The sequence below is a fragment of the Cololabis saira genome, chromosome 5 (assembly GCF_033807715.1).
Source record: "Cololabis saira isolate AMF1-May2022 chromosome 5, fColSai1.1, whole genome shotgun sequence".
Lineage (NCBI taxonomy): Eukaryota > Metazoa > Chordata > Actinopteri > Beloniformes > Belonidae > Cololabis > Cololabis saira.
In genome coordinates, this window is record NC_084591.1 from 40895873 (window position 1) to 40917644 (window position 21772).

The 21772-nt window shown below is 40.2% G+C and overlaps 1 protein-coding gene across 3 annotated transcripts; it reads right to left on the minus strand.

The window, feature by feature from the left end:
• Nucleotides 1-1343: 1343 nt before the first annotated feature.
• On the minus strand, nt 1344-18316 carry rfx4 (regulatory factor X, 4). Of its 3 annotated transcripts, none has more exons than XM_061722678.1 (18): nt 18162-18316; nt 16107-16193; nt 15838-15898; nt 13015-13138; nt 11781-11842; nt 11344-11557; nt 10813-10890; nt 10539-10702; nt 9542-9642; nt 9361-9419; nt 9105-9249; nt 8688-8782; nt 8040-8157; nt 6895-7014; nt 5744-5893; nt 5462-5627; nt 5236-5374; nt 1344-2760 (listed from the first exon to the last, which is right to left on the minus strand). In XM_061722678.1, the coding sequence occupies exons 1-18, from the start codon at nt 18202-18204 to the stop codon at nt 2500-2502; spliced, it is 2187 nt and encodes a 728-aa protein (XP_061578662.1). In that variant the 5' UTR covers nt 18205-18316; the 3' UTR covers nt 1344-2499. The 3 variants fall into 3 exon arrangements, with proteins under 3 accessions (XP_061578662.1, XP_061578661.1, XP_061578659.1); XM_061722677.1 differs by having other exon boundaries at nt 5462-5588; nt 16053-16193; XM_061722675.1 differs by having other exon boundaries at nt 16053-16193.
• Between the last annotated feature and the right edge of the window lie 3456 nt (nt 18317-21772).

Below are 21772 nucleotides of genomic sequence, written 5' to 3' on the forward strand. Positions count from 1 at the left end.
AAAAAGATAAAAGCATTTATGTTAGTGAAGCAATTTTCCTGCCCACTTGATTTGGCAATCCCATTTCCAAACTGTGAGTCAATAATTCCTTGGTGAAAAATATTATTCACAGGAAAACTTTCATTACAGTTGCTAACTTTCCCCGGAGTGAACAACCCAGCAAGTTCAGGGTTACATCACAGACTATACACCACATTAGATAAGTTCATGAAAGTATCAAAATATAGAGTTTCTAAAGAATATCTTTCTATTTCAGCATATCCTGTCTTTATATTACTCAGTTAAATTAGTTTCTTAAAGGATCTGAAAGTCATTATAATCCTTTTGTCCTCAAAATTCTCTACTGCATGCCGATGCTTTTGAAAACCGGTTGTAGTCTTGACTTTCTGAATTTGCATGAGACATTTAACAAGTACTTGACTAGATAGCAGTCCAGTCAGAGGTTCGGGTTATTAGTCATGTTTGCTGTCACGTCTTCACATATTTCCTATTTGCCAATAACTTTTTTTTTTCTAGTAAGTAAAATCAGATCAGTACTCCTCACTGGTGAATGAGAAAATTAGCTGAAATGAATCTTTTGTTTGAGGTGAAATGTTACCCTTTTTTTTCCAATACTGGTTTGACTTGTTAAAAGCAGAAAATCAATAAAGTACATAAATATGTTTCTGTAATTAACTCACACCATTGCTTATTTCTTGTAGTTTCTTTAAAAGGAAATTATTGCATGAAGAAAAAAAATATTTACATGTTATATGGACTCATTTTAAGCCCAAAAGGTTTGTAATGTATTAGCATTGTAAAAGTAATGTTTCTGGGATATCAAAGATGTCTCTTTCAGCTGATCGGATCACTGATCACCTTTTGAGATCTCCAACGGATATTGATGTTGACACCCAGGTCAGATGATTAAATCACAATGAAGACCAGACATCTTTTCTTTTTTTTTCTGCTTTAACAAGTCTTCCACATTCAAAGTATTGCTTCTCAGTCATGCAGGATTTCAGAGATATACCACAGAGGATCCACACTCTAATAAATAAAAACCCCAGCAGGGGTCGAAGGTTAAAGGTTATGGGACTGAGGTGCAACGACCCCCAGCACGGCAGGATGTTCTCCCCATACAAATGTAATTCTTTCTCCAGTGTGGTTCTTCTGCTTCTCGCCCTGCCCCCCCCTGAGTTGTCACTTGGCTTCACACAGCAAGGACGATTGCGAAACAATAAATTATCAGCTACATGTGAATTAGAAAAGCGACGGAGAGTTTAATGTGCAAGTTATAATGTTAACATATTTGGAAGTTTACTAAATGTCACTTTAAATGAGCATGATATAAAAACGGCAGGGCTGCAGCTCGAGACTTTGCTACAGTGCTGACATTATGACCTTCATACCATAATGATTTTTATTAAGTTGGTTAATATTTGGACATTTAGTGCATGGTTTTGTGCATTTCTCCACAGACAGAATAACGAAAAAGAGAAGAAAAATGAAGACATTTGACAAGTACGACTCACTGTTTTAAATAGTGAAATTATTTATGTGGCAGCATATTTCCCACATACACATAACTTTCAACTGTGATAGTTTAACTGTCACCACAGATGTGTTCCAGTGCTTTTACGGTATTTACACAAAAGTGACTAAACTTCTGTTACTGTACACTTTGATATTTTCCCTTTCTATAAATACCCACAGGGTAATAGGTCCTCAGTAGCTTTGAGTGCGTTATAAAAACACACAACTCTAAGTTAATGCATCCTTTACTAACCATACAAAACAGAGACAAAGTACCAATTGTAACATAGAAAATAAAAGGTACACCATGTTACAAGGTTACAGAAAAAAACATACCATATACTCACAGCAGAAAAGCGTAAAAGTTTGCAAGAGAATGTATTTGTTGTTTCTGAGTCACAGCATTCAGTCATTTAAAAAAAAAAAAAAACCTGTCCAGGGGTGGAAACACCTTAACTCATTGATGGGGGTCACCTTCTAATGGCATAGCAGGCGTCCCAGGAGAGGGTTAAGGCATCAGAGCTCATTACAAGAGCATGTTGCAGTGCTGAGCGACGTCACTGGGATTGTACTGTCAGGAACAGCTTACAGCGCTGACTGGTTGAGGTGAGCTCTGACTTGAGAGACTGAAGAAACTCTGGGAGAGGTGTACATTCCTTAAAACAAAGGCACAGCTTGGCAGCAGCATTGCACTCTCAAAATGATTTTGCTGCAAGTTTTGACAATATATAGGATCTCAACATTTTTCTTCCATCAACTACGATGAAAAGTTTAATAAACCTCTGCTCAAGTAATGCCAACATCATCAGTGATGAGTCTGTTCAAATTGTCATTGCAGCCTTGATTCCTTTCACCTTATGCTGGTACTTCTTTATCTCCGCTCCTTTTTTGATGCACTTGACCGAAAGTGTTCAGAGACTTTGCACCTGCTGGTTTGGCAGGGCTGGAGCTTGTACGTGGATGTCCAAAGTGATGTTTTAAAGACTATTTGGCCCATCCTGTGGTGGCCTCGCCATTAATGTAGGCAAAGCCAGGAAAATGTTGTGAGTGTTCGTACTCAGAGTTCCTGCGGGGACCTATGGGGGAGTACATGTCCCCGGAGGTGGCATAGCGGGATGAATGCAAAGGTGGGCTGCTGTAACAGCTATTAGCAGGAGATACATCTGGCCACCGGGGGGCGACAGGCGTGGAATGCAACCGAGGAGTTCCCATCAAGCAAGGCTCCATTCGAGACATCTGTTGGTACTGTCCAGAAAAACAAACAAAAAGAGAGAGGGAAGAAGACATTTTAAATCTTCAGTGGAGACACAACTACTGAAATAGAAAACCTTTACCTTCAGATAACACATTCATTTTGCTTTAAATGATCATAAAGAGTACGTTGAAGAAGATGTGGTTATTGTTATTTAAACGTGGTTGTTTTTTTATTTGAATGTGATGTGCTAATTGGATGATTTTATTACATGTTTTATGTTCCATTTACTTTTTTTTATGGCTGCTATCTTGATCAGATATTAAAAAAAGAAAAAAAAAGTCTGAGGCTGCAGGATTTGCATCAACACACCTGATTAATGGATCATTATAAGTTTATCATCAAGGTCTGCACAAAATATATGTATGTATGTATGTATGTACAGTATGTATGTATGTATGTATGTATGTATGTATGTATGTATGTATGTGTGTATGTATGTGTGTATGTATGTGTGTATGTGTGCATGTGTGCATGTGTGCATGTATGCATGTATGTATGTATGTATGTATATAAATATGTGAAACGCTAAATGTTGCGGTTGCCCTGCAGATGGTGATTTCCTGTCGAGGGAAGTTGCCTCACAAATTGTGTCACAAAAGGTCAAAATAGAAATTAAACCACTTAAGAAAATTAGAGTATTCATGAAGAAAGTGTTTCTTCCCGTCTTCTTTTCCTTGTTATTGTTTTTGGTTGCTAATGGCAACTGACCACAAACAGCACAGACTAAATCTGTAAGTATGGAGATTTTTAGCTCTGTGTCCAAACTCCTGTGCTGACAAAGTCTCGGCATTGTGCCCCATTTAAGCTCAGACAATTCTAAAAAAAAAAAAAAATGTGGAAGTCAGACCCCTTTTCCTTTTTCCGGCTAAATATAAACATGACAGTTGAATCCATTATGAGGGATCACAGCATGGAAAAAGTCAGTCAGCGCAGGACAGACTTCTCAGCTGCCTCTTGTCCGCAAGCAAAAAAAGAGACCATTGAATAACAATATTTTAATAAATGCCCCCTTGCCCTGCTCTGCGGTTACTGCATCAAACAGATGAAGAGACTATTGAGAGGCAGAATGAGAAGTAACAGAGCAGGGCCCCCTCTTGGCCCCGGCAGAGCCACCTTTCACTGTCTGCTTCCGCTTGTGTGGAGAGCCGGATTCATGGACTTTTAGAAACCCTACAAGCGCTGATGCCCAGCTGATCTCCTCCCACCAATAAAGGCCAGCGGAGGCTGGAGGACCCTCGACAGGATATTACCACCAAAAGAGGGAATTTATATCACCTGCCACATGAGCCGTGACACGAGGGACTGAATCTCTTCCTAAAAACCCTTTTTCTCCTCACATGTAAGTCTTCAGGTCAACATGTATTGTCTAAACAGGACAGTTGAGGTCAGAGCCTTGAAATACATCATCATACTCATGACTCCATATTTGCACTTGGTGGTTACATTTAGAATAACATTTACATTGGCAGGTGTAGGAAAACACTCGCCACACCTTGAAGGACTTAACCAGCCCTGCACACAGCCTGACACATCGGGGTCAAAATGTCCACGTTAAATAACAGCTTCCTTGCAGAGGCCATGTACTGTATAAACACATAGTTTATTTATATACCGTATTTTCTGGACTATAAGCCGCTACTTTTTTGATAGGTTTTGAACCATGCGGCTTATACAAAGGTTCTGTGGATTTTTCTTCCACCGCTCGGGGCGCTCTAACCGGAATTAGAATCAAAACTAAGACAAAATAAATGCAAAGAAGAATACGTGACTTCTTCTTTAGCAGATAGAAGTAGTTAGAAGCAGATTTCAAACAGATAAATGGATAAATAAATAGCGGTTATTTTCTCTTGGTTCTGTCCCGTTTTAATCAGCAAAGTTGCTGCCGTGTTAAAAGACACTGTTAGGAAAGGATCTATTTAGGTACAAACATGTACATGTCTGTACATGTAGTAAATATCTAATCTAACAACATAAATATCTGCGGCTTGCATATCTTTTTTTTTTTTTTTTAAATAGAGCGGATGCGGCTTGTATGCAGGTGCGGCTTATAATCCAGAAAATACGGTGTGTATATATATATATATATATACACACATACATACACACACACCTACCTACCTACCTACCTACCTATCTATCTATATATATATATATATATATATATAGATATATATATAGTTTGTCTTTAATCTTTATAGGTTATTATTTGGTACTGGTCGGTCTACAGGGACCATGGAAACTTATTTTGTTCTTCCCTCATATTTCTAAATCTAGCAGAATTTGTGATGAAGATGGGAGTGTTTTAGTTAATTATTTAAAACGATAACCATCTTACTTGATACGGAAAGCAGAAATTACATGAAAGCAAATACTCAGGTGTGTTTCATTTTAGCAGAGCAGATTTATTAAGTGGCTTCCCTTCATTAGTAATGGGAGTGAACTGTCCCTGAGCGACGGGCACTGACCTGTGCAGATGAGCGGTGGTAGGCGGAGTAGTGGAGGGGGGCAGCGATCGCCGGCTCATGGGCCAGACTCGGGTACTGGCTCTGAATGGAGTGGGGATGCTGGTTGGGATAGCTGCCATAGCTGTAGCTACCAGGGTATCTACAACAACATTAGGAAACATTCAGAGAATTCATTCAATCAAATTCAAACAGTGTGAAAACTACCTTGAAAATGAGCCACACGTACCCGTGCTCCTCCCTGTGGGTGTACACCGGCATCCTGTGGGTGGAGGATGGAGGAGGGACCGGAGCGCTGCTCCTCATACAGGACAGCTGCTGTCCGGCCTCAGGAGCAGAGCTGCCCGCTGTTGTCACTGTGTATGTAAGGGACCAGGTATATGACTGAACAGCGCCTGGTTGACACATATACGAACACAGAAACAAATGTTTGGTGGCAGAGCAACTACGTGCTGCGACACCTGCTGTGCTCAGCTCATGTGGGGGGCGTCGTGTGCGAGTCCTGTCTCACCTGTGGTGCTGGTGGCTCCAGTGTACTCTGGAGACACGGCGGCCGAGGGCGAGCTGGCCACAGAGTGGACGGACTGGGCGGGAGAGAAGGATCCTGGAGACGGGGAAGTCGGAGTGGTCTCCGTCAATGCAAATTCCTCCTCTTGCTCTGCTGAAAGTGTCAACAGATAACAGATTATTAGACGGTGTGAAACCACACATGGGCCATGTTTGGTGCTGAGACTGCAAAACAAATTAGTGTCATATGAGTAACAAAACCCTTATCAAGGAAAAATGAATTCACTTGTACACAATTAAATGAAGACACTGAACAAGGGTGACAAAAAGCTGACTTTCTGTAAACCATTACATATAAACTGCATTAACTAACCAGAAACAAAACTAATGTAGACGTGTGTTACAGCAACGTCCCTTCATTGTGCATGTAAACTGGAACAGTTGAGTCTTATTGCTCAACTGATTTATTGAAAAAAAAAACAAATAAACTGTGATTTTGGACCATAAATGTGGGCACAATCGACAACAAGAATCACTAAGAATGCAGAGACAAATTTCAGGTATAAAGCAAACTTGATACTTGATATTTCTACCAACATCATTTGCACCAGCGACTGAACAGCACTTCACGTGCACCACAAAAACATGAGAAAATTGTGAAAAGGTCTAAAATGAAGCCTTCAGTTTATCTTTTTTAACCGACTGACAGCACCGACACCAAACCTCATCACTATCTCAACACATAAATCAGGAGCAAATCCTCAAAAACTGATCGATCTGAATATGTTCAATGGGATAAACAACTTAAGCGAGTGATAAAATATCCAAACTATACATTTATGTAAAAAAAAAAAAAAAAAAAAAAAATAGACTGACTAACATTATTTCAGGTCTAAAAGTAAAGATATTTTGGAAATTTACAGTGATGCATCATTTTCTTCAGACTCGTTTCCTTATAATTTGTTATCTTATTTAATTTTGAACATAAAAAAACAACTTAATACGGTGACAGCTATTCAACAAGCCCTCAACACTGCAAGGTCCTGGCATGTCTCACAAAGCATACTCTAACACACAAAGCACAAACACCTTTGCAGGGGGAAACACTGGTTATCACGTAGGAAGACAAATGAATCTGTGCATCTGTAGCCTCACCTGTGACGCCCTCGCCTTTCATGGCCCTCATGAGTTCATTAGCCCTCTCCTGACAGTGCAGCGACTCCAGCAGGTAAAGCACGTAATCATCAAACATGAGATGGATCAGGTGGAAAGACCCTGCGAGCACACGAACAGACCACAAAAGTTTTATTTTTAACAAAACGCTTCACATGAAATTATTCGGTTTATGTTAAACACGGTGCCAGTGAGTGGAAGAAACAAAACAAGACCCATCTGTGTTAAGAATGAGTCTAAAAGTGTGAGGTGACATCACATCCTGCAGACTGACAGGAGTGTCATTAAAAGAAAGCGAGCGGGCTCGTTTCCGTGTACGGACTCGGTGCCAGAAATATGTCAGCTGACCTCAGGGGTCACACGAAAGATGAGTTGGAGGCATGTGAGGGAGTGTCATCACAACTGTGTCATTGTGCCGGTCGCTGCCGCCGTGTGCATAATAAACACTTGTAGCCATTCAGGGGAGCGGGCTGCAATACTGAGCGGTCATAAAATGGAAAAGACGGGCAAACACACTGGGAGAGGGGAGGGGTGGCTTTTGTTAATTAGCTGTTTGTTCACGGACATTGGCTTTATCAAAACACTGCTACCAGCTGTGTCTTTGATATTCACAGACAGTGCCGAAGGACACAACAAGAGGAAAGGGAAGCCATTCTCTTTTCTTTCATTTTTTACTGCTCCTCACTAACTGCAAACTTTGGTTGTGCACAGCAAGCTCTTAAAGCAGCAGCCATTTTACTTTCTCCTCCTTTCGCCTTATTTTTCGAGCTGAGATTCGTGCAGTTCTTTCAGCGATGACGACGGGAACCTCAAAACTACAGACACGCGGCATGTAATGGTGCAAAAATGGTTCAAAGATGGTCAAAATGGTTGAGAAAACAAATGATTGCCTAAATTATATTTAAATACTAGTTGTGGTGGCAAAATCACTGCTGTTGACTCATTTTACCTGAATGAAATATTCAAAGGTAACTTGATTTTAGAAAGATTTTACTAGTAAAACTTTTGACAAAAAATAAACAAATCAAATGTCGAAAAATATCTTAATTCTGCAAAAGATTTTTTCTTTTCTGAACACACAAACCACCCTGTGAACATGGTACGATGACGAGGCATTAGCAGCTCACCGAAGCTGGGCGCGCTGTGGAGGGTCATGTCCCGGATGACTCTGGTACCAAAACACGACCACATCAGCAGGAACTGTTGGGCCACCTTCTTCAGGGACCCGGGCCTCTTCCCTGCCACCTAGAGAGAACATTTCCATGAGAAAAGAGGGGGAAGGGTGGGGATGCCGGGGCAGAATTAACCCCTAGGTCCGTATTGGGGCTTAACCCTCAGAAACGAAAAACATGTCAACAAGTCAACTATTTAATTTGCCCCCAGGGACACGCCTTCCTATTGAACTATTGTCTGGGCGGTGCAGGACGTTGCTGGGGCGACCACATTTTACAAGCCCATATCTGGCACATAATGGACGCAAATGGGAAGCTTGAAGACATCATTAACTGGGAGGATTGCTACGTAAGTGCCTCTGTGTGAAAGAGACGTGCAGAGGCGAGTGGCTTTCAGCCACAGGTGGTTGCGGCCTGCGGATCATCGCAGTTCAACTCTGCAAACTGTTCATTTAGAATATTTTTCAGCATCAGTTAAAAAAATATAGCTAAATAAAGCTTGAAATCAAACCAAATTTGCAAAATGTGCTGAGTCAAGTTTAAAAATCTGTTTTTCTGGTTGAGAGTGTAGAAAGAAAAAGAAAAAAAAAAGTGCTGTCTCACCTTGACGACGCAGCGGTCCACCATGGAATCCAGCCACTCGATGTACGCCTCGATCGGGGACTGCTCCTCCAATAAACGGTCAAACTCCTGATACACTGTGACACGAGAAAAACAACGTCAGGTCACATGTTACAGCTAAAATCAAGGAGCTGGACGCAAACTGCATCTTAATGCAGGAAGCTCTACATATCAGCGACCTCTGCTCCTGTCAGGAGCCGCTGAATTGAAGAAGCTCCGCAGGGTGTTTAGAAGGAGAGTGAACTTGTTTAACCTTTTGCTCTCCATCATCAATGCCTTGACTTGGCTGGTCGTGGGAATGATTGTCCCCCGGTTTGTTGTTTACGTGTGAGTAAAGTGCAACTCTCCGCCCCCGTCTGGGTGGGTTCGAGTGGACCGAGTTTAACTGCAGGGACTTACGGTGGATGATGAGCTGCCGGTGTTCCTCCTGCGAGTCCTCCATGGTGTAAAGTGTCTGCTTGGTGATGCTGTTCAGGTCCACATTCCTCCAGTCCTCCAACATTTGAAAGGTGATGTCTGCACTGTTTATCACAGTCCGCGATGCCTGTGGACAGATAAATCAACAATATGACACATCCAAGCACCCGCGTATCCCTTATCAGCTTGGTTTTTTCATATGGATTTTATTAAAAACATTCGAAACAAAATAACGCACCTGACAGAGATGATTTAAAGATGTTTGCCGCTTTAGAATCTGAGAGAATCGTCTCGACACTGGAAACAAGAAACACAAACGCAGACAAAGTGTGATTAATTTATGTCTTTTATGCCATAAAAATGTAGAACCGATGTTTACTTAAGAAGTAAACAGTCATGTCAGTGTGTTCTGTACTCACATTCAAATTTGATATTCCTCAGGTTTTCAGGAAGGTCGTGAAGTGCTATTTTTAGCCACTCATCAAGCTGTTTGGCAAATTTTCGAATAACCTGAGTCAAACTGGGTGGAGGAGGAGGGACAAAGCAGATCGACAAGAGTCCCAGTGAATAAGTCTTGTCATTCTAGTCTCAGCAGACGCTGTCTCAAGACGAGAGTACACCTTGCCTTGTCTCTGACAGAGAAAGCAGCAGAGCTTTGTATTTAAATCACGTTTTTCTGGACCACAACTGATAAGATCTCAGTACATCGTGTTTATTTTTTCCAGATTTTGAACTCTACAAATCCTTTTACGGACTCATTAACGTCACAAAACTGACATTTAAATCTACAAATTTCCATTTTTGTTGTTGAATAAAAGATTCCCACCAGTTCCTAGCCAGACTTCAAACAGCCATGTTGAGGAGGGTAACAGTGGTCTGATATGACAATATGTTGCTTGTATATTTAGTTACTTCCGGGTCTTTATCACACAAATAACACAGGTTTGGGACCCAAAAATAAAAAGACATTAGACATGAACCTCCTGCCCACTGTTGATCTGAGTTACAGCTCGGCAACCTTGAGGCAGGTAACAAAAACTAACTGATAAAAATGGAGAGGTAAAGGCCAACCTGTAATTAAATACATTTGAGTAGGTTTAAAGTTGCCAACTTGTCACTTCATTCAAACTGCATGGGAAGCATTTGAAGGTATAGTTTGTCAAAATCTAGAATTTGCAAGTAATTTACTGCTTTTGAGTGCAGGGTTGCTTTAAATCTGTATTTTTATAGCAAGCTTGCTATGTATTGATTGATTTAATAAAAAAATAGTAGTTTCATGTGTAGTGTCAGGCATTTAAGAAGTACAAGACTTTATTAACAGCCATCCTATTACTGTGGATCATTTCAGGGTGTAAACAAAACAAGACATATTGTATCCACATCCAGCTTTAGAGGCTGCAGATCAAAAACACTCACCTGTCAGGCAGTGCTTGCAGGACGGTGGGCATCAGGACCCCGGAGATGGCCTTGTACAGGATGGAGTCACAAACGCCGACGATGTTCACCACCGTGGGGGAGCAGAGGACAGGCAGCATGTGGGGCGGCATGCCCTGCCAGAAGTGCAGCAAGAAGCTTTGGACCTGCAGACACCACACAGGAATATTAGAGGAAGAAGTTTCTATTTCCACACACAAATCAGAGAAAAGTGAGTCTGCTACACGCAGAATATGAGCTGGAGGAGAACCCTTGCCTCGTCAAAGTTGGCCCGTATAACAGTGTCCAGTATCCTCTGACAGTGTGTTCTGTACATCATGATGAAGGTTGACACCTGTGGGCAACAGCTGAGCGTTAATCTAATTGCAGCACAAACTTAATGGCTTTTTTCCCTTTTGTGGGGAAACTGAAAAAAGTGTAGCAAAAACAAGAAAATAAATCTCAAACAAAAGATGTGAACCAATAAATACATGTTACAGGTCTAGGCTGGAGCGGAGCGATATAAAACCAGCTTTAGAGATCAGCAAAACACAAACAATTTAAAATCATGGCCCCCCTTTAAGAGCCGGACAGCTAGTGCCTGGCTTTTGTCCACTGCTGGATCTTATTATCTCCCCAGAAAGATTAAGAGGTAGTGAGGGAGGCAGCACATAAATCCTCAAGGTCCTTCTCTAAATGCAAACCCGGATAAAAGAGTCAGAGGGGGGCAACAAAGATGGTGAGGTGGCAGGGGAGAGGTGAGGTGAGGAGGGGGATGCAGGGATGGACTTTTAAAAGTCCTGTTTACCCTCTCTTCTGGCAGGCTGGCAGGCAAATTTAGGTCTTTGACATTTGGAAACTCTGGCAGGAGCGTCCCCAGTTTGGAGCGCGGTGAATACGCCACTGTCTGCTTCGTGACCTCCTTCTTCCCCGTCTCGTTCACCCACGCCGTCCCCTTTTTGGAGTACATTACGTCGTAGTACGGCGAGCTCTCCTTCACTGCGATGCCGTAGTAGTGGTACCTGCAGAGCAGAGACACCGAGCAGATGAGCATCACTGCAGTCTGCAGAAAAACACCTATTTAACTCTCCAACTAGTACTATTATAAACAACAACGTGCTTCAGCTCATTATGATTACAAGCTTCTCTTTGATATTAGTGATATGTTTCACTGGACACAGCTGGTTAACGTTATTGTGTGTTTTAGTTTCAGATGTTTCATTAAAGAATAAAGTTGAGACTTACTTAGACTGGCCTCTTGTCCCCAGTCTTCTGGTAGTTAGTCCTTGAAATTGTTGCCTTATAATCTGTTACAGTAGGAAATAAAAGATGTCAGTGTGCTTTGAGTGTAGAAAGAAAGCTTAACTTTTGATATTTATTATTTTATATATGTGGCATGTGAGTTGAAAGCAGATCCCTGAAGGATCAAAGCAGGGAGATAATGTGTATCTGGTCAAAACAGGGGTTTATATGACCTGATATCTGTTAAATGATGATGACCACAGGATACATTGGTTAAAATAAGGTAAAACGTGTTCAATACAATCTGTCTCATGGTTGCATCCTCAGGGAGGTCCATGACATTAAAAAAAGCTTAGCAAGCCATCCATTTATGACATCCAGGGGTATTACTTTTTTCCTTTATCAAGAGCCTCCCCTCGTCTACGGATCCTTCTCCCTCTCCCTCTTATCTCCTCCTTTCCTCTCTTTTTCTCCAGGACGATTGGCTCCTCGGTCCGGCTCCTGGTGCAGAAACTTTAGCAAACAGTGTAGCTCTCCATTGTGTGGGATGAAAAAAGAGGCCAAGCTGTGAAGTTTCTGTCAGGCCCCGCTTGATAAATGAGCAGACAGGGAGGCAGAGCGGGCCCTCTCTCGTTTTTTTGTCCTGAATCAATGAAGCCTTCCTAAAGGACACCCCACACTGCTCCAGCCACTGATCTAACATTCCGCAACATCTCACCCTTCCAAATTTCCTTTAATTACACATTAATCCAGGCCCCTTCTCTTTTTCAATATCTTCCGACAGGAGCTGTGAAGGGGCGGGGGTGGGCCGGGGGGTTGGGGGTTGGGGCCGGAGTCCAGGGTACAGGGGATGGCTGGGGGTAGGAAGGCTTGAGGAACTCCTTGGGGTTGTGGGAACAGACGAAAGCACATCTCCTTTGGCTCTAGATTATGTGCTCACACTGAGCTGCAGTCGCTGCAGCTTCAACACAGCAGCTGGAGCTGCAGCACCGAAACCAAACCCGGGATGAAGCAGCCAGGCTGGAGCTCGTGGCCAATTAACTGGATGACATTTCAGCCTTCGTGTCAATTCTATAGATTCTGTTCAGGGATTTTGTGGTTATTACTGTAGAAAGTGAATCTCAACAATGACAATCAAGTGACCTATACAAATAACCTCAATGAAAAACCCCACACAGCTTTGATTTGCTGTCACAGGATGCAGGTGAGAGTTATGAGACTGAAGATTGACTCTCACCTTCCCAAAGCTGGCTGCGTTCACAGGTTGTGTGTCGTGCTTCTCACTGAAGTCTAGGTAATGCATATAGAGGGCACTTCTGGGGATGCACACACCTTCAGCTATCTCATAATTTTCTTCTAACCTGTGAAACAAAGCAGCAACACATGAGAGGATAGCAACATCAAGAAAGGCTTCTAATGATCGTGGCATTTCTGTACGTGACGTAATTCACAGTGTAAATGGGCCGGGCTAAAAACTATAAAATTAAATGATGTGCCTGATTTAACAAATGGATATAAACCACATTAAAGCTGCTAGGTTACATGCAGCTAACTGCAGCTGTACATCAACTAACTGTCGAGCACAAATCTCACAGCAACACAAACGGCTACAACAGCTCCCATGGGAGTAGCTGGGAATTATAAAAGAGAAAATGCAGATTTAGTCAAGTTTCACAATTAGTCTGATTTTCCAAATTCACAATATCACATTTCAGGGTACAATTATTTCAATGTTGTCTGTTTTCAGAGCTGCAACGGGTTATAGGACTGTGTCAAACACTGAAAAATAAATAATAGGAGTGATTTACAATCTCGGGTAAATAGTTTGTGATGCACAAATTTCTTGAAAAATAAAACCTGTCACGTTGAGATACTTTTACCTGTGGGCAATTTAAATCTTTACGAAGCGACATTACATTTCTACTGGTGATGAAAAGTGTGTCTGGGAACTGCTGCAGAAATAATAAACAGTTAAAGTGATAGTATTAAAGAGAAATATTTGTTTGTTCAGAGTATTTCTGCCGCATAAAGGTTCAACGCAAAATTTACTCAACACCTCAAAGTAGCTTTCAAGCCTGCTTATAGAGGAAAATACCTTTAAATAAATCAGAATGGGCTTGAAACTGAGCCTTGGGGCACGCCAACTAAAATACCATGGACTCATGTAGTGTAGTCCTTATTATTTCTACAACTTCTACAAAATAATTCTTGTTTATGATTTGTGTTGTTGGAAAGGATTTATCTGAATGATGTTAGGGTTTGTAAAACAGAAAAAATTAGCTACTGAGGCATAAATAAATGCATCAGGTGATTACCGGACAGAAAAATAAGCAAAGGACTTATCCCCCAAAAAATATTAATTTGTTTCAACTGGACACAAAACAGTTAAAATGACCTTAACCACAACCTATAGTAAAATCTTGCTTAACTTGTGTTAGACAGTAATATACTATTACATTACAGTAACAATCACGATCCTTGAACCACATTTAAGTAATCATTTATATTTTTTACTAAAGTCATATTTTAAACAAAGGCTTTTGCCCTTTAATCAATTATTTATACATTGAGGTTATTAATATCTCCTCTGCAACAGGGAGCATAAAAATACTGTGACAGAAGTAATCTGTTATGCATCATGGAGGAATAATTATTAGTCCGTTAAATGAGGCTTTTCAATTCTCTGGAGAAACTTTGTAACTTATTTTAAAACAAAACCTCCAATTTCTACAGAAGAGCATTGGCAGCAACAAAAACTATCATTTTAAAATCCAAGATCAGTAAACTGATGCTTCAAGGGGAAACAGATCACTTCCACAGATGTACATGTCACCAAACTGTCATGGCTTACAGTTCTTTTATATCTGGTACTCCAATATTGTTTGTTTTTTTGTAATACTGTTAGTTGTGTAAAAGTCTTTTAAGCATTTTTATTGTTCTTGATCAGAGCCAACAAAAGAATAAACTGGGCTGGCTCCAGTAAGAGTCTGGTCCTGTTGTTTTAAGAGCCTTAAAGACTCTGCGCTTACTGATTGGAAATATAGAACTACTGTGTGTCTTTAGAGCAGATAAGAAGATGCCAACAGGGCTCAAATAGCTCTGGATGAATTCAGTTTATTCATCTGCACCAATTCACAACCAAAGGCAGTCCAGCTAAGTCCAGCTAAATACAATCAAATCACACATGTGCTGAACTGAAATAAGTCCAATTTAGTTAATGCCAATAATATGATATTATAATGCCAGATCATTAAAAAACAGCCTTGCTTGGAACAATAAATGAAATTTCATTGTGAAATGACTAATGTAGGAATCTCATCATAAAAAGCAAAACATAAGAAATTCAACATAAAAATGAAAAAGTAATGATATTATTTCCTTTTAATGCAACATCTGTAAACAACTTGCATTATTTCCCTTTGGCCTTGGCTCTGGTTTTCACTCTTTATGACCGTCTCTAAAACAAGCTCTTGCAGTTTTTAAGATCACAATTCTGCTTTATTATTTTCTATTCAATTCAGCTCCAAGCTTTACAATTTCAGTTTAGCTGATTTTATAACTTCCACGTCAAGGTTGATAAAAAAGAAAAAGATTTGGATGTGAAAATTCCAGTCATCAGATTTTTCCGATCACTTTAATGATTGAGGCTTTAAAAACAAACAAATACACTTTTCATACTGCATTTGTTTCAGATGAAACCTAAAGTTAAGCACTTCCAGAAAAGAAATGAGAAACCCAGGTGTGTGTCTGTGTGTGTGTCATGTAACAGCCCTCAAATTAATGACATTTGATATCTGACATGGCTAAAAAATAATGAACTCTTCTATGCTACACCGCTAAACAGGAATAAGGCATTAAATTAAGCTGTGATGTGTTTTTAATTAATTTAATCCAAAATAATACTTCAACCTTGACCGTATCAGAGGACTGATTATATACTATTAACCTTAACAGTATAACATGTAAGAAGGTACTGAAAATGTTTTACATTTTCCCACTCTTCTATTTCTATATACATGATAAAAGAAAAACAATTAATGATCTGTTCTTAATTACTCACCATTCCAGAGTAGCTGGTGTTGAATGTGATTTAGTGGCTCTGTTATTTTCTTTTTCCTCATCTGCAACATGCAACACATGTTGGGCTCAATTAAGTTGTAAGGACAAAATAAGACAGTGACACAATCATACTGGTTTTTTCTTAAGTACTTCATTTTGTGAAAACTTGAATAAGAGTGTCTTTAGTAAACATTAACCCTAAGATATATTGATTACCGGCAGTTCTCAGTAGGAACGCGGGCTCAATTTCCACGGGTTGGTGCTGCTTACGTTCGTCGTTGGACATGTTCCCCAGAGACGTGTGGCTGGAGTATCGCTTGCTCTCACTTTCATTGAGGCATCTTTCAATCCAGCTCTCTAGAGGAAAAAAAAGTACAAGAAGTACTAAACTTTTTTTTTTTTACTTGTTGAAATCACATGATGATGAAAAAAGAAAACTTTTCAAAATAATACTTTTAGAATTTCCAACAGTGAACTAATTAAAAGAAATTAAGGTGAAATTGGTTTACTTTTTTTTTTGGACTGTCATTGAAACTGTAAATGTCCTCTCTGCAGTTACCCAACATCATCCTGCAGCTGAATCAAGGCAAAGCTGTATTTACATAAACAGAGCCAATACAGGACATTTAAAATGTCACTAATGTGACAGGGCAAGCTGACAACAATCGATTGTATAGGCTGCGGTGCAGCCACGGCTCTATTTGAGATGTTTTCAGAAAGACGGCAGGAATCCAGCATTGTTCCCTGGAGACTACGAGCATGCACACTTGCTTAAAAGAGCCTGTGCACATTACCGGAGCAGTCTGGTGGAATAGAGGCCATTGTCCTGTTTTAATTTCTACTTAGAAATAGCTCAACTGGTGTGCTTTCTGTGAGCGAGGAGCAGCAAAATACCAAGGCTTTCATGTAGGAACAGCCTAAAAGAGTGCAAATCCTTTCAAAAATCCCTTTTCTTATTTCAAGAAGGGGACTCACTAGTCCATAAATGTCAAAAAGAGAGAAATTATGTATTTTATTAATTTAGGTGCAACAAAGCATTTTCTAAATGTCATTATTTGTGACTATGAGCTACAATTTCTTCTTTATCAAACAATTACGTGCTAAATTGAAGGCAATAATCAGCGACAATAAACCTACAGTTTAATACTACAGGGATAAACTGACTTAAGCTGTTATTTCTAACTGCTACAAAACAACAGAAACACTCCACACAAAATATTTACATTTTTTTCTTTTTACAAAGGAAATAACAATAATTGTAGCAGCTGTTGTCAGGACTCCAGATCTGAAAACTTTGTTTGATAAGGGATGTACACCACGATGCTCAGCAGGCGCTGACAAAAATCTGTCAGCTGAAAACAACACGACAGAACTGCTTCTTTCTACATAACAGAAATATTTTTTAAGTTTCATTTTCAAGCTTCACTCTAAAACATAAATAGATTCGTAATATTCCACATAATTGCCATCATCTCCCCTCGCCTTTTTTCCTCAAATACGACTAAATTTTTAATTTGAATATGTAATTAAATACAGCCAGTACCCCTGACAGCCTCATCATATCATTTTCCAGTTTTTCCTTCATTTTATCAGAGAACAAAAAGACAAAAAAGGCAAAGGCTTAGAAATGAAAAAGTAAATTCACTGAAGTGGAGCTAATTCTCCACAGAGGCTCAGATCTCAAGCTTCATTTGCCACAAGAACAGATAAGTTGGGGATCTAAATAATTGGATTAAATTTAATCAACAACTGAGATGGATGTTCACTCATTTATCAACACACATTTAGGACTAAACACTTTTCTACACAATCACTGCAATACTGTGACACCAAATGACAATTAGAAGTCCATAAATTGAAAGAAAAACAGCTGACCAACAAATCTCTCGTGATTACGTTTAATTACTACAGAACTTGTTGCACTTCAACATTTCAGTCGGTTTTCTCAGAAAGATTCTCTTCTAAAATAAACGGCTCATTTTCAGTTCGATACCCAATAAATGAGCAGAGTGGAGCAGGTGCACACATTAGGACTTGTTTTTTAAAATTATTTCTGCCCTCCTTTTAATTAACATGACAATCAAAAGCCACTTCCAGCCAGTGTTGGATGTCTGAAACTGCTGAACAAGTGCGTCTATAACACCAGTCATTATAAATGTGTATGACCAAAAATCAAACAGTCCATCATGGAACAAAATCTGAAAATTTCAATGAAATCAGTAGCCGAGCATCCGGACAGTCCCTCTGAACTCCAGAGAAAGTGCGAGACGTACAGAAGCGCGACAGCTATGTTCCTGAACGCATGCATAGTTTAAGAGGACTGACCTGTGGAATCCATATCAGGCTCCTCCAGCAGCCCGCAATGCATCCTCTTCCCATCAACGACACTGGCTCCACCAAGAAAAAGGCTTAGACGTTTCCCCCACCTCAGCGGATCGCCCCTTGTCTCGCTCTGTGTTTCCGTGACCACTGCCCGTCACAGGAGATGTTGAGGATCTGAGGTTCGCCCAGAGAGGGGTGGTGTTGGCAGAGGAAAGAGGGGGAGGTGGGAATAAGGGTGGAAAGGAGTTGTGGGTGGGTGGGGGGGGATGAGGGAGCAGAGACTCCAGAAATCCAGCGGGGGGAAAGCCAGACCCGTCAAAATGTTTGCTGATGTTTCATGGGAAAGGGGCTGATTTTATAGGAGCCCTGATGGGGACATGTCATTGATAGGCTTGGAAGGCTGATGAATGGCCCCAAGTCAGATGGGGATGTGGCAAGGCTCACTGGAAGTCTTTTGTGGAGCTGTTTTGAATAAGAAAAGCTCCCTCCCAACCCACAAAAAAAAAAGAAAAAAAAAAAAAAGAAGCTTAGATCTACGCAGTCCCAACACTGTGGCCTCCCCGTCCTCCATTATGGTATTTAATGCGTTTTTATACACCCCTGAGCTCCAAATAAACATACATCCAAACTCAACCGCCGCACTTGCCTTTCCCTGTTTTGGGCTTCACTTTCACATCTCGCAGCCACTTGTTGCCACATTCGGCGACTGCACCATAAAATCATCTTCCCTGAAAACTTTTACGGAGCTGACACGTACTGTGATCCGACCAACAATGTTAAAATCACACACTTAGGGATTTGTCTTTCTTTCTTTATCCAAGTTCTCGGCTCTTTTCGCTCACTCTTTCGTTGTGGCAACCTTATTTTTGGTGTGCCTCTGAGAAGAGGGAACGGTCACAAAGGGGGGGAAGTAAAAGTGCAAAGCCCGAGGCTGGGAGGGCTCTGATGGAGTGCCTGAGAGCTGGAGAAGGGAAAGCTGTGATTAGAATATGAATGGAACCACAGGAGAGGGGGAGAAGAGAGGGAAAAGAAGAGGGGAGAGGAGAAAGGCGGATTATGGCTGAATTACTCACAACACCACGGATGGCAAAGGAAGACTTTCTTTTTCAGTGCGCAGGCGTAGGCGACTGCTGGTGATGCTCACGGGCAGGACAAGGTGGCGGCCACATCCCGGGACACTGAGCTCAGGTTCAAACTCAGTCTGACTCAAACAGGAAGAGAAAAGCTGCAGGAATGACTCCAGTTGGAAGACTGTGAAAAATCGGACGTAATTTTTCATGCAAAAACCACTGAGGTACAATTGTAGAAACTCAAAATGTTTTGGTGTGAATATTGGTTCATGGGGTGACATGACCTCAGAGGGCAATGCCATTAATTTAAGTCTAATGAAAAAGAAGGTGGAGCCTGAATGTCCATCAGCGGACATCTTTTTCTCGTCCCGTCTCTGTTATCTCCTTATTAGAGCCTCATAAAATGGAACAGGTGCAGCCACCAAAAGAGTCTTGCCCATCCTTCCCATTATCGCACACGCCGGCCGCACAAACGCATGTGCTCTGCTTTTGTTCGATGAAAAGACCCCAGTCGAGCTGTATGCTTGTATGCGAGTGGGGGGTATGGTTACGCTACATACAACATGTTGATGGCATCAAAGCAGCATTTTAAAGAGGAAACATATGACTCAGAGCAGCTTTCCCTCTCTGCTGACGTCAGCTAGGCTGCTGCGCTGCGTCTGGGTGATGTCAGAGTTGTGACACCGAGCATCCAGCTGGTGTAAAAAACAAAACACTCAAGATGGTTTTATGAGCAGCCAGTTTGTTTGTAACAGATTAAATTACAGCTAAATAAACCTCTCAGATGAGCAGGGTGATGGGCATCATTAGGGACTGATTCCATGTGTACAAAAAGATGAAATCTTAAAAAAAAAAAGAAGATATGCATTTGACCAAAAAGTTACATAAAATGTTTCTTCTTTTTTTTTTTTTAAATGTATTTCTTCATTCTTATGTTCTGTTCTTTATGGTGGGTGTTTGACATGTCCAGTTTTCTGAAAACCTCTTGTGGTGTTTAACGCCTCAGATTTGATGTCACATTAAAAGTTTCCTTCCAATATTTCAGCAGTTGATGTTTTTTATGTAAAGTTCTTTATTTTGCTGCGACTGAATTTTGGCCCTTGTGAATCTGTAGAGGTTATTGATTAGGAAAATCATCACAAAGTCAGTATTGCAAATATTAACTGAGATGTTATAATGACTGCTCATTTCCCATGTGATTATGTTTATATTTTGGGTATACTAATATCTGAGAACAAGCCAAAACATTTCTGTCTTTCAGACCCATCATGATTCACTTGTGTCCAAAAATGCAGACATGCGCACAGACACAGATTTTTACTTTGTTTGAAAACTTTTTTTTAGAGTGTATGAACTTTAGACATTTCATGTTTTTTTTTGTTTTTTTTTTAATCGTCTTTTCATACATCAGTTTTTGCATTTGGAGCGTCCATAGCATTAAAATAAAATACTGTAAGGGAGATGCAAAGTACAACTTTTACTGCTTTTTATCTGAAACACGAATTTGTCTGGCCAAAATGACAGTTAAAAAACACAGTAGTTCAAAGTGACATTTGAGAATGTAACGATATCGTGATGCCTGACAAAGATTAGTCAAAATAGTCACCTGACCATGTGGTTAAATCCGTTCCTGATTTAACCACTGATGCAGAGCTGTCTGAGGGACCTTACTTGCAACTTTTTTTAGGTATGGGTTGCAGACCTGAAATGCAAATATGTATGAATTTTAACCCCTTAATGCCTGACGTGGCATATTTGATACATACCTTTCCCAGACCTCTGCATCAACTCAATCAAAACAAAAAACATTTATACAGTTAGAAAAATGCTATAAAAAAAAGATCAAATAAATAGAAAAATAAAAAAAAAATTACCTAATGAATTCATAGGAGGTGCAAACAATTATTAGAAAACTGTTGAAAACAGAATTGTATTCTTTGATATAATAATCACTTTAACTTAATTAAAAATAAATAAACAAAATCTGTATATCATTTCATACACACACAAGGTTGTGTGTGTATATATATATATATATATATATATATATCCCTATCCTTTCTGCAATAGCCATGATTACTCTTCGGGGCTGAACTCTCAGCTGTATTACCACTGAGTAATTTCCTTCAATAATGACCCGTTTGGCATTTCAACTTTATTAGACTGTAGAGAAACGGTGAGGAAGTGTAAAGAGAGTTCATTTGTGATAAATGTCCCCAGCTGTAATCAAACAGGGGACAATCCAGCTCAAACACTAAAGGTCAGGTGGTGAAATAAAGTTTCAGGTATCTGGTTTGACATCTATTGCCCGTGTGACAAAAACAGACACATTTAACTATCTAAAAATGAAAAAACAAAAACAACAAACAACTTGTAGCTTTGCATGATAAAAAGTGGTGAATACTAATCATGGTCAGCCCCCTTTTTTTTTTTTTTAAATCATGTCTAGTAAAAAAAAATAATTTCTAGACAAAATCCCTTTAAAAAAAATAATTTCTTGATTATTAGTTTCCTTTGTTTTAATGGTGAAGATTCAACCCAAGA